At 46.6% G+C, this 17,167-nt stretch overlaps 1 protein-coding gene across 1 annotated transcript; it reads left to right on the top strand.

The window, feature by feature from the left end:
- The first annotated feature begins 647 nt into the window (after positions 1–647).
- Positions 648–13,852, top strand: CMTM3 (CKLF like MARVEL transmembrane domain containing 3). The gene is made up of 5 exons (XM_035119772.2): positions 648–1,015; positions 6,253–6,408; positions 11,804–11,899; positions 13,070–13,190; positions 13,521–13,852. Exons 1-5 carry the CDS (start codon positions 893–895, stop codon positions 13,547–13,549), a joined length of 525 nt encoding a protein of 174 aa, XP_034975663.1. The 5' UTR covers positions 648–892; the 3' UTR covers positions 13,550–13,852.
- The last annotated feature ends 3,315 nt before the right edge of the window (positions 13,853–17,167 follow it).

A 17,167-nucleotide genomic window follows, 5' to 3' on the forward strand; every position in this document is an offset into this window, starting at 1 on the left:
TGGGCTGCTTATGCACATTCAGAGTCATCTATATCACATCCTCACCATATGGTAAAACACCCTTAAAAACCACTTCAAGAGTCACTGATAATCCTGGGAAGTGTCATTTGTGTGGGGCGCTGGGAACCAGGAGTGTCAACTTAGCCCCGTGACCATGGGTCCCAGGGCTGTGGGTGCCATGCAGTGTGCATGGCCCTGGCACCAAAATTTGTGGGGAATTTTGTGGGTGCTAGGGCACCCAGGGAGTTGGCAACTATGCTGGGGACTGAAGCTCTGCAAAGCCTGTACCCTTTAAATCACAGTTCCAAGGATTCCTTGCGGGAATTCAAAGTGGTACAAGCCTGTTTTAAATGTACCGTGTGGAGGTGACCGTGGCTATTGGCCGCTGGGTGCTCTAGGTCGGAAACAGGGACCAGGTGGATCTTCCATCTCTGATGCAGCAACGCTCTTCGAATCCTTCGAAGCAACATTGCAGCGGGGCGCAAGCTCCCCGGTCACGTCCTGGGGTTTGCAACAGCTGCGCACGGAGGTGGACTCGCCTGAGGAAGCACTCCCTGTTTCCAGCAGCTGCACGAGTCGGGGGCGGGGGTCGCCTAACGCGGCGCCCGCCTCCGATCCTCGCCCGGCTCTTCGTCGGAAGGGGCGGGGCGCACGAGAGGCGCGAGATCGCCGCGCGGCAGCGGCTGCTCGTCAGCGTCCCCAGCTGTAGATTTGGCAACCGCTGAGGAAACTTTTTTTTCCCCTTCGGCTCGGCGTTTTCTGCCCCCCATTTCCGCAGAATCAGGATTTCCGTTTCCCTCCCTTTGAAAACGAGAAAAAAACCTCGTCAACTCGGCGGGGCGCTCTGCTCTCCGCTCTTGGCTAGGCGACGCCTCGCTCGGTTCCGCCGAGCATGGAGCGACCCGAAGCAGAGGATCCCGAGTCCGGCGACGCGGTTCCGCCGGGGGCTCGCCTGCTCCTGTCCTTCAAGGAGTTTCTGAGCTCCTGCAAAGGGAGGCTCCTGCTGGCCGAGGCGGTAAGATGGAGCGCGGAAGGGGGGCGCGCGAATGCATTGCAAACTCGAGTCAAGGGCTGCGCGTGGGGAAGGGAGGCGGAGAGGACGAGGAAGTAGGGCGGCGGCGGCGGAGAAACTGCAGTCTCTGCTTGCAATCTTTTCTGGCAAAAGTTTTCCCCGCCGCGGGAAGTTTGCCAGGCGCAAAGGAGGGAAACGAGATCAAGTTCCTTTGCCCTGAACGTGACCCTCTCCCACAGCAATCTTTCCGGTGCCCTGTCCAGTGGGCGCTTACTCGCAGGTAAACCGCGCGTGCTGGATCGCAGCCTGAGTCCCTTTGAAAACCAGGACTGGCTCCAGCAGACGTCCTGTAAGATTCACCAAGCCCTCCCAGCAAAAAAAAAAAACGAGCCCCCCCCCCCGCCTCCCAGGGACCGCGATGGTGGCCACCACGCCCACCCCGGAGGGGAGAGGGAGAGACTGGAGATAGGCACAAGCCCGGGCGATTTCTGTACTACCGGTAGCAAAAACAAAAGAAAGAGGCTTCCGGCACCGTGGAAGCTAAGCAGTTTATTACGGTGCAAACGCTTTTCTGGGCTAGAGTCCACTTTGGAAGCATGAAGTTGCGGATATGAATAGCATTCGTGGCGTTGAGGCTGTAGAATAGTGACGTATGAGGGAAAGGATCTGTATAAAGTCAAAGAGATAGTGACGACTGGGTTATTAACGGTGGCCTTTTCCAGGCTGCCTGTGTGTTGCAACTGAAATCAATTTGCATCCTGTGGTATTCAAGTTGAGCAATTAAAGTAGATTTGGCGCCCTTGGGCAACGAATGTGCTTCACACCCCACAGTCTTTTTAAGTTAAGGGGGAAATGCAGTGGAAAACATGGGATAACAATTGCTTGACGTGAGGTCCTGGCAAACAAATCAGAATGAATGCTCAGTACACCATTGGATGTGCCTATAACAGTCCTTAGGGGGCCAGCCAGGCTGGCCATGTGGTGGACTGAGGCAGCTGCTGTGAGCAGTGGAGTCCGCACAGGTGTGGTGTCCCACCGCCCTGAAGAAGTGAGCAGAGGTAGCAGCTTCTGCTGAGATGTCGCCACAAAGCACTTTAGCACAACCCTGGTAAGCAAGGCTTCAGTGGGGGTGGCAACAGGAGGGGCAGCAAAACAACATGGTGAGCCACCCCCTGACATCCCGGCAAATTTTGTGCAAACGGATGAGGATTAATACTCAAGAAACAGGCCTGGAAGAAAGCAGTGATGGTACACAATGTAGGCGATAACACAAATCCTACCGTGGGTAAGTTAATTAACTCACTGTAGCATGATAAGGAATGACTATCTCATTTAAAACCACAAATGATAGCATTCAATCCCTTGATGAATTCAAATCCAGCCGTTTCATGTTGTAGTCTTCCATTGAAGTTCCTTTGTTTGAGAATAGCTGCATTAAGGTTAATGACAGTGTCCTGGGAGGTTGGACAGCGGAGGCTGTCCTATTTGAGGAAATGGGGCACAGCCCCACCAATCTCAGTCTCCCCTCAGCCAGCCGCCACCTGCCTGCCCTCTTACATACAACTAGCTCACAAGAGTGGTTCTGCTTGTCGGTCTTGGTGTTGCCCTTCTAGAACTCAGTTGGGAGGAAGAAAATGGGGACCAAACTAGGTTTAGTTGGCTCTGCCTGTCATTGGCTCTTGCTCTACCCACTGTTGGTCTCCTTGCCAGTCCCAATGGGCACCAGTCACCACTGAGGTGGAAATATTCTTCTACAGGTTCTTGAATATTGTGGGAGGGTGGAGGGGGATGGGACCAAGATTATGTGAAATCATTTCTGTAGCAAAGCAAGAGAACAGAGGGTAGGGACCACAGGTTGGTGGTAGCACCCATTCTTTGCATGCAGATGGTGTCCAAACCCCAGTATCTCTAGTTAAAAGGTGGTTTGGCAACAGGTGATGGCAAAGGCTCTATGCTTGGGATCCCGGAGCTGCTACCATGTAAGGTATGTACACATCAGTAGTTTAGCAGCTGTCATCTGCACATGTGCAATGGCTGTCTGAACTGTACACACTTCGGCCTAACCACATCTTGCATTTTTAAGTTGGATAGGAGCTGGTTTGAGGGGAAATGCATGAGCCAGGAGTATTTCTCAAGAACCAGCAGAATAGTTAGAGATTTTGGCTAATGTCATGTGCACTAGGCTTTAAAACAGCCATGGGAGCACACTGGAGCCAGAGTAAATAGTAATGTGTACATGCCCATTATACAACCTGGTTTAAAACAGCTTCTTTTGCTCAAGCCTCCCCTCATCTTGCCCTTAGAGCTTTATCAGGGCTGTGGATTAGCTGTATATTCATATCTGATGTTGCAACTTTTGAGAGGGATAATAATAATAATATAATTATTTACCCCACCTATCTGGCTGGGTTTCCCTAGCCAGTTTGTGCGGCTTCCAACAAAAGATTAAAAATACATTAAAACACCAGTCATTAAAAACTTCCCTAAACAGGGCTGCCTTCAGATGTCTTCTAAATGTCAGATAGTTGTTTATTTCTTTGACATCTGATGGGAGGGCGTTCCACAGGGAGGAACTTTTCACACAAAAATTGAAAGGGGCAGAGTTTTAGATGCTCTGTTGATTATTCTAGTGCTGAGATCTCTTCTAGGGAGTCTCCTAAAAGCATATCTACCGGTATCTATCTCTCTCTCTCTCTGTGTGTGTGTGTGTGTGTGTGCGTGTGTGTGTTGGGTTTGGTTGGGGGGGGGGTAATATATGACATAACTTTTACAAAATGATGCGTCTTGTACAAAAAGTGGATACTGTACTGGATTGAGAAAATTCCATCGCTGCCTCTCCCAAAATCTGGTGTTAAGTGAGTCATCCAATGAAACTAAATTGGCAGGAGATTCAGGGCGGACAAAGGAAAGGACTTCTTCACGAATCATATAATGAAATTATGGGATTCACTGCCACAAAATGTGGTGGGGATCAGCAATGCAGATAGCATCAGAAGGGGATTCAATAAATTCATAGAGCTCCATCAGCACCTGTTTAGTCACACTGGCTACCTAGGACCTCCCTGGTTCTCTTAGGACTTGGTGGCACTTTGGGAGGAGAGGGCTATTACCTTTGTGTCCAGCTTGTGGGCTTCCCAGAGGCATCTAGTTGGCTGCTGTCAGGTTGTTGGACTAGGTGAGCTGTGGCTCTTAAGTTCTGATGCATCCCCTCAATTCCTTCATCCAAGTCATTTATAAAGACATTGAACAACAATGGGCCCAGGACAATGGGCCTGCAGCCCCTTTTTCCCAGGATGACCTCTTTGGGGTCAGTCAACCAGCTACAAATCCACCCAACATTTTACCAGCTTCCTCATGAGAATATCATGGGGAACTTTGTCAAAAGCCTTACTGAAATCCCTACTACCCGAGTTGCCCACCTTGCCATCACCATGCCATTAGGAACTCCAGAAAGGAAGGTTGGTGTGCATATGAGAGTGTGTGTATAGAACACAAGGAATATAGCTTCAAATATAGGCCAGGTTTAAAGAAGCAACAATATAAACACCCCCCCCCCCAGCATCCTGTGTTCATCACAATCGGCGCTGCATCCATTCTGCATCCATTTGGCTTCTGCCATCCCCTAATGGTGAAAGTAATGTAATTAATTATATAATCAGTTTTAGTGGAATGGAAGTGTCAAAAACGTTGAAGAAACATGTCGTTTACACTTTTTTTTTAAAAAAAGATAGTGAATACCACTCGCATTTGCTTATATGCTTTTTGTTCCTGACCTCTGAACATGCGCATTGTAGCAATTTTGATTTCTGATGGAATTCTCCAAGATTTCTAGCCAGGATCTATAGAACTTCTAGAGAAATGTGAATTGCTCTCTGTCCCAGACTAGGAGACCCTCCCTATTTCACAGATAGCTTGAGAGTCTCTCCTTTCATCCAAATCAAAATTTTCATAATGTGTTGGGTGCAGCAAGTGGGCAGGAGCTTTTGTTGGGGAAACCCAAATCCTGAATGCTGTCTTCTTGATTCTGGCCACAGCGCTGCTGCTGCTTTTACACTTGATTGCTTGTTCTTTTCAATAGAAATTAGTAACAGTGATGATATACAGTAATTTCTTTATAGGAAGCATTTTTACCCTGCTTTTCATCTGAAAAAGGCTCCCATAGTAGTTTACAAAACAACAAGACTTCTCTCAGGATTTCAATAAGTAAGTCATGGCACAAAAGGAAAATGGACTGAGAAGGAGAAGGAAAAAAGCAGACCCTGGCACTAGTTTTTAGTTTCTAGTTTATTTAAATGGCCAGCTGGGATGTAAGCAGTTGAAGGAGAGGAGGAGCCAAAATTTGCTGGTTTCTCAGCAGAGCCATTGGAGTGGTCTTGCTTCCCTTCTCTACCTCTTCTGTAGCCAGATGGAATGCCTTCTGCCAGATGACAGTTGGGAGAGGGAGGAGCCTGATGGAGTTGGCTGATGGTAGAACAATGAAATAAAGATCATATATAGGAAATTGTGCACAGCCTCAGAGACCTCTGAGCACTACCTCAAGCTTTCTGTAAGACAAATCACTTCCAGATTCTAAATAAAGCATGTTGTGTTAGTGTTCCTGAAAACAGTGTTGCTCTTGTTTCCTCAGAGTAAGCATTTGCTGCTTTGCATTGCTTGCTTGGAGTGGTTTATCAAATCTTTAAAAAAGAGGAAGTGCTGTCTGCTTCCTCTCCAGAGATTCCTTGGAACAACTGAGCAGAATAAAATTAAGATGGACTCGTTTGATTCCTGCTGTCTCTCTTGCAGTGTTCAGTGGCCCTTGCTCCCTAGTAAGTGAGTTTGGGATTGCAGCCTTAATCTTGCTTTGTCATAAAAATGACATTGCTTAGTTTGCCATATGCATGCTTCTATATTTTAGAATTGGGATCTACTGATCAATCTCTAGCTGATTTCCAGTAGATCAGGCAAGAGTTTCAGATTCCCAGGTTTCTTTTAGCGATATTAACTTCCCACCTCTAAATTAGGCTGATGAAACTAAAGCCGTTTGGAAAGAAGGAAGCAAGGAATGGACATTTGCGTGAAAGGACTGAACTCCATTCTGAGACTGAAAACAAGTGGTATTGAAGGTGTGATGGTGTATAACTGCCCCAATAATATAATGAGCACGAATTGCAATGAATGCTGAATAACAAGGGAACGCCTGGAGGAACCCATATGCTCTGAGCTCCAGGTGACCAATAATGTTCTCCTTTGTGTTGCAGGTGCTGTCGTTCATCATCTTCATCTGTTTTATTGCCTCATCTGCTGGGTCTTTCCTGATTGTACCACTATTAACACTTCTGGCAGCCCTGTGTTTTTTCTTTGCCTATTCTTTAAAGCTTAATGAGAGGTTCAAAGCCGTCTACTGGCTTTTGGCGGTAAGTGTGTGGGCATATGTGATCAATCTGAGTCGAGTCTATGAAATGGTTGTTGGGGGGGGTGGCGGGTTGCCAGTCACTATCTAGACTGGGCAGTAGGGAATCTGTGATCCTCCAGGTATTGCTGTCTGGAACTGAGGGCAATTGGAAGACTAACAGCCTTGGGAGAGTCGCAAATGGCCATTCCTGCATAGCCTTGGAATGAATATCCAAGGTTGGCAAGGAAGATGTGAAGGAGGTGCACGTTTGAAGTGAAAGAATGGTGGGTAGCTGGGAATTTTGGGAGAGCCTGCGGTGTTGATGGGCATAACCTCCTAGTATCATGACTGCTTTAGCACCCAGCTACCACAGGCAAAAACCTGCTTATGTTGTCTCCCAGGATGACTTGTAGTGCCAGGCTGAAAGATTAATCTTGTGCATAGCAGTCACTGTGTACCATATGCATAGATGAGGTGCACATCACTGTGTCTTAAACTGTTCAACTGCAACATCATTTGTCAGTTTTGTTACTGTGTTTGGATGAAATCTAATTTTCGTTATTGCCATCGTCGTCAATTACCACAGCTAAAAGTGGAATGTGCAAAACGTTGCCGTGTGGAATGCTCCTTGTTCACTGTTCCAACCAGCTGCCCTCCATTTCATTATCCCTGTGAGTGACCACTGACCATGCTCAGTCCACACCGAGTGGTTTGGGGGGTGGGCTGGTTGCTGTCCTCTTAGGGGGTTTTCTATTAATATTTTCCTATATCCTGTGCATTTTTCTTTAAAAAAAGTTTAGGGGTACTCTCACTTTCCTACTCATATTGAAATACTGCCCCTCAATGAGGCCAAACTTAGATTCACAAAATGTTTAGGGGTATGCGTTCCCCTGCGTTCCCCCAGGGGGGAAAGCACTGTATATATATATTCTGCAAACCTTGGGATTCCCCCCAACACACTGGAACTTCCCATTGTCTTTCAGAGGTTTCATTTTGATGGCAAATCTGTTGTCACTTACCATCAGAGCTTATTTTTAGATGGAGTGAGTATTCAAATAACATAGTGACTGTGCAACTGAACCTCTGCAAACAACTCCCTAGGTACCGTGTTTCCCACATTTTAAGACACCGTCTTATATTTATTTTACTCAAGAAAATAAGCCTATGGCTTATTTTCGGTGGGGTGTCATTTTTTTAAATTAAGCAATCTACATTTTGACCTTTGGAGCTGGGCGCACGTCATACTTTTTCACAGGCGAGTGTGGTCAGAGCCAGGAGCGCGCCCAGTGCTGCCCGTGCTCCTCCTGGGGCCGCCACGCTCAACTCCCATGCCCAGCCAACCCAGAGACCCTCCCTCATTGCCGCGGGGCATTTCTTTTCATAGAATCATAGAATCGTATGATTCTATGCCTCTTTTCAGGAGGAGGAGGTAGATGCCCGGAACCGGCTGCTGCAGCTGGGCCAGGTGGAGGCGAGGCCGCTGCTTGCCCCTGGGGGCTGCGGAGGCGGCTGGGCGGGGACAGCCGGAGCCCAGCCAGGTAGCAGCAGCAGCGGGAGGATGAGTACGGTGCTGCTGCTGGCCATGGCAGGAGGAAGCAGGCGCCCGAAAGCGGCGGCTGCTGCAGTCCCGACAGAGCGCGGAGCAGCGCCGCTCGTCCGGAGGCAGTGGGACCCAGCAGCAGCGCCGTCCTCATCCTCCCGCTGCTGTTGCTGCTGCTGCCGGGCCAGGTGGCTCCTGGGGGTCGTAGAGGAGGCTGGGCGGGGACAGCCGGAGCCCAGCAAGGCAGCAGCGGAAGGACGAGGACGGCGCTGCTGCTGGCCGCGGCAAGGAAGCAGGCGCCCGAAGGCGGCGCGGCTGCTGCAGCGCCGACAGAGCGTGCAGCAGTGCCGCTCCTCCCGAGGCAGCAGGACCCAGCAGCAGCGCCGTCCTCGTCCTTCCGCTGCTGCCTGGCTGGGCTCCGGCTGTCCCCGCCCAGCCTCCTCTACGACCCCCAGGAGCCACCTGGCCCGGCAGCAGCAGCAACAGCAGCGGGAGGATGAGGACGGCGCTGCTGCTGGGTCCCACTGCCTCGGGACGAGCGGCGCTGCTCCGCGCTCTGTTGGGACTGCAGCAGCCGCCGCTTTCGGGCGCCTGCTTCCTCCTGCCGTCGCCAGCAGCTCCTCCCGAGGAAGCAGGACCCAGCAGCAGCGCTGTCCTCGTCCTTCCGCTGCTGCCTGGCTGGCCTCCGGCTGTCCCCGCCCAGCCTCCTCTGCGACCCCCAGGGGCGAGGCGAGCAGCGGCTCGCCTCCACCTGGCCCGCTTTCGGGCGCCTGCTTCCTCCTGCCGTGGCCAGCAGCAGCACCGTACTCATCCTCCCGCTGCTGCTGCTGCCCGGCTGGGCTCCGGCTGTCCCTGCCCAGCTGCCTCCGCAGCCCCCAGGGGCGAGCAGTGGCCTCGCCTTCGCTGGGCCCAGCTGCGGCAGCCGGTTCCGGGCGTCTGCCTCCTCCCGAAAAGAGGCAGACAACCTCCTCCTGCTGCGGCTAGCATGCTGTGTATCACTGGCTGGCTGGGCGCTCGCGGTCTCACTCCGCGCAGCGCGGAGGTATGGCTTATTTTCAGGGGGTGTCTTCTATTTAACAAATACTTTAAAAGCCTGCTATGGCTTACTTTATGACTACGCCTTAAAAAGGGGGAAACACGGTAGCCTTAGACAAGCCACTCTTCCCTGACCTTAGTCTCCAGAGATCTTTGGGGAATTCTCTCTTAGTGGTCTCCTTGGCTCAAACACATGGCTTAGAATCATAGAATCATAAATTTGGAAGAGACCACAAGGGCCATCCAGTCCAACCCCCTGCCAAGCAGGAAACACCTTCAAAGCATTCTTGACACATGCCTGTCAAGCCTCTGCTTAAAGATCTCCAAAGGAGGAGACTCCACCACACTCCTTGGCAGCAAATTCCACTGCCGAACAGCTCTTACTGTCAGGAAGTTCTTCCTAATGTTTAGATGGAATCTTCTTTTTTGTAGTTTGAATCCATTGCTCCGTGTCCGCTTCTCTGGAGCAGCCGAAAACAACCTTTCTCCCTCCTCTATATGACATCCTTTTATATATTTGAACATGGCTATCGTATCACCCCTTGCACCCACCGGGACCCATGCATTCAGTATGGTGGGCCCCAATTCTTTGGAACCCCCTCTCAGCCAAGTTTAGGCATTCCAACCCCATCCCTGCTTAACTTGAGGTGTTTGACAAAGACTTTCCTTTATATGCAGGCATATTTTAAAGGTATTTTTATGTTTCTAGGGTGAATTTTAATTATTCTCATTCTTTGTGTGGGTTTAAAACATTTTATGTACACTACTTAGAAATTCTAAATATATAAAGGTAAAGGTAAAGGGACCCCTGACCATTAGGTCCAGTCGTGACCGACTCTGGGGTTGCGCGCTCATCTCGCATTATTGGCCGAGGGAGCCGGCGTATAGCTTCCAGGTCATGTGGCCAGCATGACAAAGCCGCTTCTGGCAAACCAGAGCAGCACATGGAAACGCCGTTTACCTTCCCGCTATAGCGGTTCCTATTTATCTACTTGCATTTTGATGTGCTTTCGAACTGCTAGGTTGGCAGGAGCTGGGACCAAGCAACGGGAGCTCACCCCGTCACAGGGATTCGAACCGCCGACCTTCTGATCAGCAAGCCCTAGGCTCAGTGGTTTAGCCCACTGCGCCACCTGGGTCCCCCTAAATATATAAATATATAAATATTTATATATTTATAAATATATAAATATATAAATCTAAATATATAAATACCTTAAATAAATTAAAATTGTCTTCCTCCTGACTTAGCCTATCAATAGTTACTAGCTGCTCCTCAAACTGACCACTAGGTGTTGCTCTGGTTCCAAACAAATTCCCTATTTAGCAGTGCCATATTTGAAAAATGCAAAGCTGCACTCCAGCTTAGTTTCTCAATGACAGCATATTATTTCCCATCAGTCACTTGATGTTTCTTCCTGAGAAGCTGCCATGAGAGATATAAGCAGCAGAGCTAGGCATTTGCTGTAGAAACCCAAGAGGACTTGCCTCCAAACATTGCCCCATTTTATAAAATACTTAACAGGATGCTCTCCAAATAATTGTAAAAGGGAGAATTAACAATAAATCATTCTCCTGAAAAAAATAACACAAATGTTTTGCGGGGAAACTTCTCTACCTCAAACTAAATTTCAGTGGATTTCAAGGTAATGAAGCAAAGCCATATGTGTTGTGTCAAAAGAAGGCGCTCAAGTATACTTCTGTGAACCAGATTTTGTTTCAAAAAGCATCGAGCAGCTTTTCTTTTCCTTTTAACCCAATGAATTGTCTCAAACTAAAAGCACCCAGTGGCACAAGTCAAGAATAGACATTGTCACCTGCACAGTAGTAACAATGTCCTAGAAAGATCTGCTTTTGTGGAAATTTTGTGGAAATTTTGTAGGTCTGCTTTTGTGGAAATTCTGCAACTGCACAGCGGAGGTGAGGTCTGAGTAACATTAGGTCTATTAACAGCAACTGTGGACAGTTCTCAGCATGGTACATAATAGCAACCTCTTTCTGATCTCCAAAGGATTTCAGATTCTTGAAGGATTTGCATCTTACAATGGCCAACTAGTTCTTTCATCTGTTCTGTGTACTAGAACCTGGTACAGAAGATCTCTGCAATGAAATACCCTTCAGCCCAGTGTAATAATTCACCTGGAAGCTTCTTTGTGTCCAGCCAATGGGCATGCTTTTGTGTTATTCGGTTCATCTGTGCCCCACTGAACTGGCCTGAGGGTCTTTGATTCAGTGGCACATCTCCATATGGAGCTTCTAATAGTTGCATATGATTAGAGCTGGATCAGGGCCAATTGGTTTGATTAAACACATGTCCTACTTAAGAGCTTGCTAAAGACAAGAGAACATATTGGTCCAGCGTATTTTGCTGCCCAGCACACTTTGCCGGGTAGTCAGGTTCTAGACTAGATTCTGCACTACTCAACACTGGGAGCCATTGCTCTGCTTCTTGTTCTTCCCAAATAAAACACTCCAGCTTAGGTGAAGGAGCCTATGCAACAGGTGTAGCTGAGAACACCCCTGCAAGTGTGCAATGGAGTGGCACGTCAGCGGTTCCCATGAGAATCAAGAATTAGTAGGGTATCATAGTGGAGGAGCATGTGCATCTGAGACATCCAGTGCAAAACCTATATAAGCCTCATATGCAGTTGGGTGCAGAAGCTTGATTGCATCCTGTTAATAACTTGGTAGAGCTGCCAGTGTTGAGCTAAAAGTGATCTGGGGCTGTCAATTGACTGTCTGGTTTTCAGCAATTAAGGGGATATGTGTTGTGCATAACCTTGCCACCCGTCCAGCTTAAAACTTCGTCCCTAACTCGATTTCAAAACTCTTTGTCTTGCAGGATTTTTTATGTGGCATCATTGCTGCTATTATATATTTTGCCATCTCGATTGCCGCAGTCTCAAAATATTCTGACACAGCATCCAAGGCAGCAGGAGTAAGTTGATGTTTCAGGCTGGTTCATACCTGGGAGTGAATGATAAGGGGACAAATTCTACCTACCTACTTGGTACTGATAGGTGTTTTGCATCCATTCTATGCAACTAAGATTAAACACTCAAAATGAAGGAAGATCTGTTGAATGGTATTGAGATACTCATACAAAGGAACAGCTATGGCCATCGTAATATTGAAATAAGAGCTGTGGTGTTTAATCTATTAAAAACTTCTGACCACCTCACTAACCTCCCAGCCATCTCCCCCACATTAAACCCCTAGAGCCTCCCCTTCCCACTAAGCTTAATGTTCACCTTCCCAACCCCATTTCTAGAGCCCCTTTTCTCCTCTATTCTGCAGCCTCACCCATTTTCACCTTCACCCCCTTATCTATGCTTCCTTTGCCCCTCCTTTTGCACAAGCCTCTTACATCCAAACAACCTCCATGATAACCTCCTGCATCTTTATCCTGTCACACAGTGCAGCTATTAAGCATCCTTTTCACCCTCCGCCCAATTAATGAAGCTCCATGGCCACTACTGTTGTGCAGCCTGCCTTCACAGTTGCTCCCCTACACCACCCTGACTTCATGCAAATGGAGAATTGCGGTGCAACACAACAAATCTTCCAATGGGGGCTGCGTGCGCGCACACATGCTTCAGAACTACTGTGTTTACAAGAGCTGAACTCAACAATGTTTTTTCTGATATGACTGGATATGTTTTCCTTACACATTCCTACCCTAAGAAAAATACCACTTTGCAGAATTTCTTCTAAATATATTTTATTTCATTTTTGTGACACACACACCCCCAATACCCTGGAATGTCCCTCCAATTTCTTTGTCTGTGATTACCGGGTTTTGAAAGGTCACTTCCACACAGCTCTAGTCTTCACTCCGATGTAAACTTTGTGTTTTAATTGTTAATATTTCTTTACGTTTGATAACAGCCATGCTCAGAGTAGATTCACTGAAATCAGTGTAACTTTGATGTGACCCTTTAAGTACCTCCTCATGAGGACTAGAAACGCTTGAAATTCCCTTAAATAGGGAGACACACAGCAGCTGATGCCAGCAGGGAGATGTTTTCAATACGCTGTTCCTGCACAATTTTTTCCCTTTCCTTTGTGCTTTCAAAAACTGTGCTTTTCAAAACCTTTTGCTCTTCAGGTGCTTGGATTCATCGCCACAGTTGTCTATTGCGTTTACGTCTACCTAACCTTTAATGACCTGATGACATATCTCAAGCAAGGAGATTCTTCAGATGCTCCTGAGCCACGTAAATCAGAAGGTAGGTACAAACCAGTTTTGCATTGCCATCAGCCACAGACCCAAGCTCATTTGTGGGCTATATTTGCAATAGATGTAGATCTATTTAGAAGCTGCATTAAAAAAAAAAACCTTCAGCTTCTGTATTTAGAATAAATGATCTGGCTGTGTTGTGTATCACACATTTCAATTCCAATTTTTAAAAGTTATAGGAATGATGGGGTATTACAAAAGATACCAAGGCATGGAAGCATGGTTTGTTGTAAATGTAATGCATTTATATTGTGCACATATAAAATAAGGCCCACCCCAACCCTGACATTTTTATTGACACCCTCTCTCTCTCTTTCAGATGATGACTCGGATTCAGATTCCGACTGAAGCACCAATGCCAAAAGGGGAGGACAATGGGCACACTCTTCTTTTAGCAACAGTAACCTTTTTATGAACTTTTATTTCCATTGCACAGATCATCACCAAAGCCACTGCTGAGGATATGCTAGTCTCATGAAAGACTTCCTCAGAAAAAACTGCTGCTGTTTGAGCCTGGATGTTTTTCTCTGTCTTTTCTCATTCAGCACTAAAATGTACTGTTCAGTAAATTTTCTTAACCTTTTTTTTAAAAAAACAGACTATAATCAGGGTTGCGTACATTAATGATTGTATCAGACAAGCATGAAACCTGTTCAGTTCTGAACACAAAACGCTAAACCAGCCTTAACTTCAGCACTCTTTAATAAAAAAAATCAATTCCTTAGATTGAGATTTTAAGCTAGAGAGAAAAAGGAAATACAGTGGTACCTCTGGTTAAGAATTTGATTTGTTCCAGAGGTCCGTTCTTAACCTGAAACTGTTCTTAACCTGAGACACCACTTTAGCTAATGGGGCCTCCTGCTGCCGCTGCGCTGCTGAAGCACGATTTCTCTTCTCATCCTGAAGCAGAGTTCTTAACCCGAGGTACTATTTTTGGGTTAGTGGAGTCTGTAACCTGAAGCGTTTGTAACCTGAAGCATTTGTAACCCTGTATTTTCAACCCCGAGGTACCACTGTATGAGAAGTGGATTTTGTGTGTGTGCGTGTGTGCTGGAGACCTCTTTATTACTTAATGGATGCAGAAAAAGGGCTATGAAGAAGACATATTCCAGCATAATTGATGCTTTACATTACATGCAAATGCATGGAAGCATCCCATTGCTTTTTCTTTAGGAAAAGCAGCATTAGAAGAATGACTAAGAGAAATAGGGATACTTAGTTTTGTCTTCCCCACAATTTTTGTACACCACATGCCTTGTCTAGACATAGAGATGCAAGGTTCCAAAGAATCGGCTTGTGTTTTAGTTTTTTAGCAAGAGTTGTGGAAAACAGCTGGAGAAGGGAACTTATCATACTACATATAAGCAGGTGAGAAAGTGGATAAGTGTCCCAACTTTCACCACATTATAATCAGAGCCGTCCTTCCTACTGGGCTGACTGGCCTCTCAGGGGTGCCCCAGCGAGTGGGGGAGCTGCGCGGCCCACGTGGAGGCGAGGCCGGGGCGCACTGTGGAAAGAGCTCCAGCTGCTACCAGACGGGGGGGGGGAGCAGCGCCCAAAAGGGCTCCTTTTGGTGCAATGTTCCCGCCACGCCCCCTCGCAACAGCAGGCTTGCTAGCCGCCGTTCCAATGGCGCTTAGCAAGCCAGGGGGGGGCGCCGGAGGGATTTTTACACCATGGCACTGGATACCCTTAAGACGGCCCTGATTATAATCCCCGTTCCAAAGTCTTTCGAAGACCAGCTTCAGAGCTCTTGCACAATTAGTATGAAAGATGTAAGTACATATTTGATTCTTGGCAGTAGGCTTCAGGGTTGCCCTATTCTGCTGAGTTGGGTGCTTGGGTTTCCTATAAAGCCTTTGTTTGGGTCATTTTTTAAAGACAGGCTGTAGGTTGATGGTAGAGCACATGTTCACTCTCTATTAAAAGGATTACAGCGGAGTCAAAAAGATCTCCTGCCTGAGTACCAAACTATCTAACGGAAGGTTTTTAAAAACACAAGTAACATCAGCAAAGCAGCCCACCCCACCCCACCACTTTTGCTTATTTTTATCACAGCATGCTCATTGTGGGAATCTAACATTTTCCTCCTATGTTGTACTCCTGCTGCATCAGGGTAGACTTTGCAAGATTAGATAAGACCCATGGCAACTTCATGTACCTTCATGATATATCTGGCTTAACAAATAAGATAGGAAAGGATATGTAATGGTGATTTATTTTCAAGCAATGAATTATTTTAGAGAAAGCAGGTAAGAGTGCTCAGTATCTGTTATTCTTCCACTGTATGGGACTTTAAGCCATAACAGCAAATGAGATCTTGGCAGTGACAATCTAAAGGTGCATCAACTTCGTCCTTGAGATGATGCACAAGAAAAGTTTGAATTTCTATTGGGGGGGGGGGCAAGTACTATGTTTTTATGAAAAGAGGATAATCTGAACAAAGCTGAACTGATATAAACAGGCCTACACTGGAACATGCAGGCCATCATACAATGGCAAGGCCAACAAATCTGCCTTTGGCAAACTTGTTTTGAATCAAGGAAACAGTAGGGAAACACCCTTAATTAGGATGCAGTTTTCCTCTAGATCAACTGTTATTCAGTTTACAGAAGTGCATTTGAGGAGGTAGAAAAGAAAATTTGAATCTGCTTTTAATGCAGTAGCTTGAATAACTTACCCAAGAACAACCACAAGCAATAGTGATCCTGAAGAACAGTAAATACAAGCTGGAACAGCACTTGTGGGGCAAAATCAACTGGGTACATCCAAGTGAGAGAAAGAAGTCACAAATACCTGCATTGTTTTTAAGTGAGCTGCAGCAGTAGCCCATCCAAACTGTGAGTTATGACTATACATTGCAAGCCTGTATTTCATTTCCCATTTTTTCTTCAACTAAAAGGTTAATCTGTTTTGTATTTCCTTCAACAATGTATTTCTACACAGTATTTACCACATATGATAAGCCACAATATATTGATAGAGTAGTTTTGTAGATACATTAAGACTTGGGGGGGGGGGAGAATCCTTATTTCAGTGACTTTTGCTAGCAGTGCACTAGAGGTGCTTTTTTCAGGCTTGAAAATGACAAAAATACTGCCCTGAAGGCTGGCTCCTTCACAGGGTAACTACCGGTAAGTGTCCTGTCTTAGTCTAGCGCATGGGCTTGGTAGTCTTGAAATGGGCATTTTATATTTGTCTCTTTTTACAGACACTTGAATGTGATATTTTTTAATGTGTCTTCACTTGACTTTTTAACACTGCATGTCAAAGCTGGCACAGAATTTATGAACCATGCTGGAATAAACTTTATTGATATTAAATGTGTATCTTTACTTCTGGTGTCTTTAAAAATCTTCCAGGCAGCGCTCACAGGGTATTCATAGGGTACATAAATACATTGGCACCTTAGTTGGGACATTTAAATGCCCCTTTTCCAAAGCAGGTATTTCAGGAGCCGGCTATAATTCTCTCTCCATGCCCCCCCCCCCTTATGAAGGGTTTTATGGAGGCATTTAACCCATGATATTTGTGTAAATAAAGCCACATGACTGTGTGCAAAAGAACTTGTAGGGTTTATTAGTTTAGATTTATTGAGTTTATATCCTGCCCCCTCCACCACAAGGAAATTTGAAAGCTCAGCATGCACACAAAGTATCCATGGGATAATGAATAGCCACAGGAGGTGGGGTGTTCTGTCTTCGTCTCCCAACCTCTGTCACCGTTGGAACGTGTTTGTGACACTGTTGCAAATTTGAAGAACTGCACTTTTGCTCCTTGCGGGTTTTGTACAGTCCCTTGGACTTCATTGATACTCATAGAAAAAATTGAATCGATGGCCATTGCTTTTAGTCAATTATGCCTGAATGGTAAAAGTTCTCAGCATCATTAAACTATTCAACAACTCACTTGGAGATGGATTGAAGTGACATGTCATTTGAGGAATAAGACAAAAGATGGCACAAG

The sequence above is a fragment of the Zootoca vivipara genome, chromosome 6 (assembly GCF_963506605.1).
Source record: "Zootoca vivipara chromosome 6, rZooViv1.1, whole genome shotgun sequence".
NCBI lineage: Eukaryota > Metazoa > Chordata > Lepidosauria > Squamata > Lacertidae > Zootoca > Zootoca vivipara.

What these genes read in the sequence shown, in the direction of transcription:
- CMTM3 (XM_035119772.2), top strand. Translation starts at nt 893, where the DNA reads ATGGAGCGACCCGAAGCAGAGGATCCCGAGTCCGGCGACGCGGTTCCG. An exon ending in GGCTCCTGCTGGCCGAGGCG is followed by an intron (nt 1,016 to 6,252) that starts GTAAGATGGAGC and finishes TTTGTGTTGCAG; the next exon opens with GTGCTGTCGTTCATCATCTT. An exon ending in CAGCATCCAAGGCAGCAGGA is followed by an intron (nt 11,900 to 13,069) that starts GTAAGTTGATGT and finishes TTTGCTCTTCAG; the next exon opens with GTGCTTGGATTCATCGCCAC.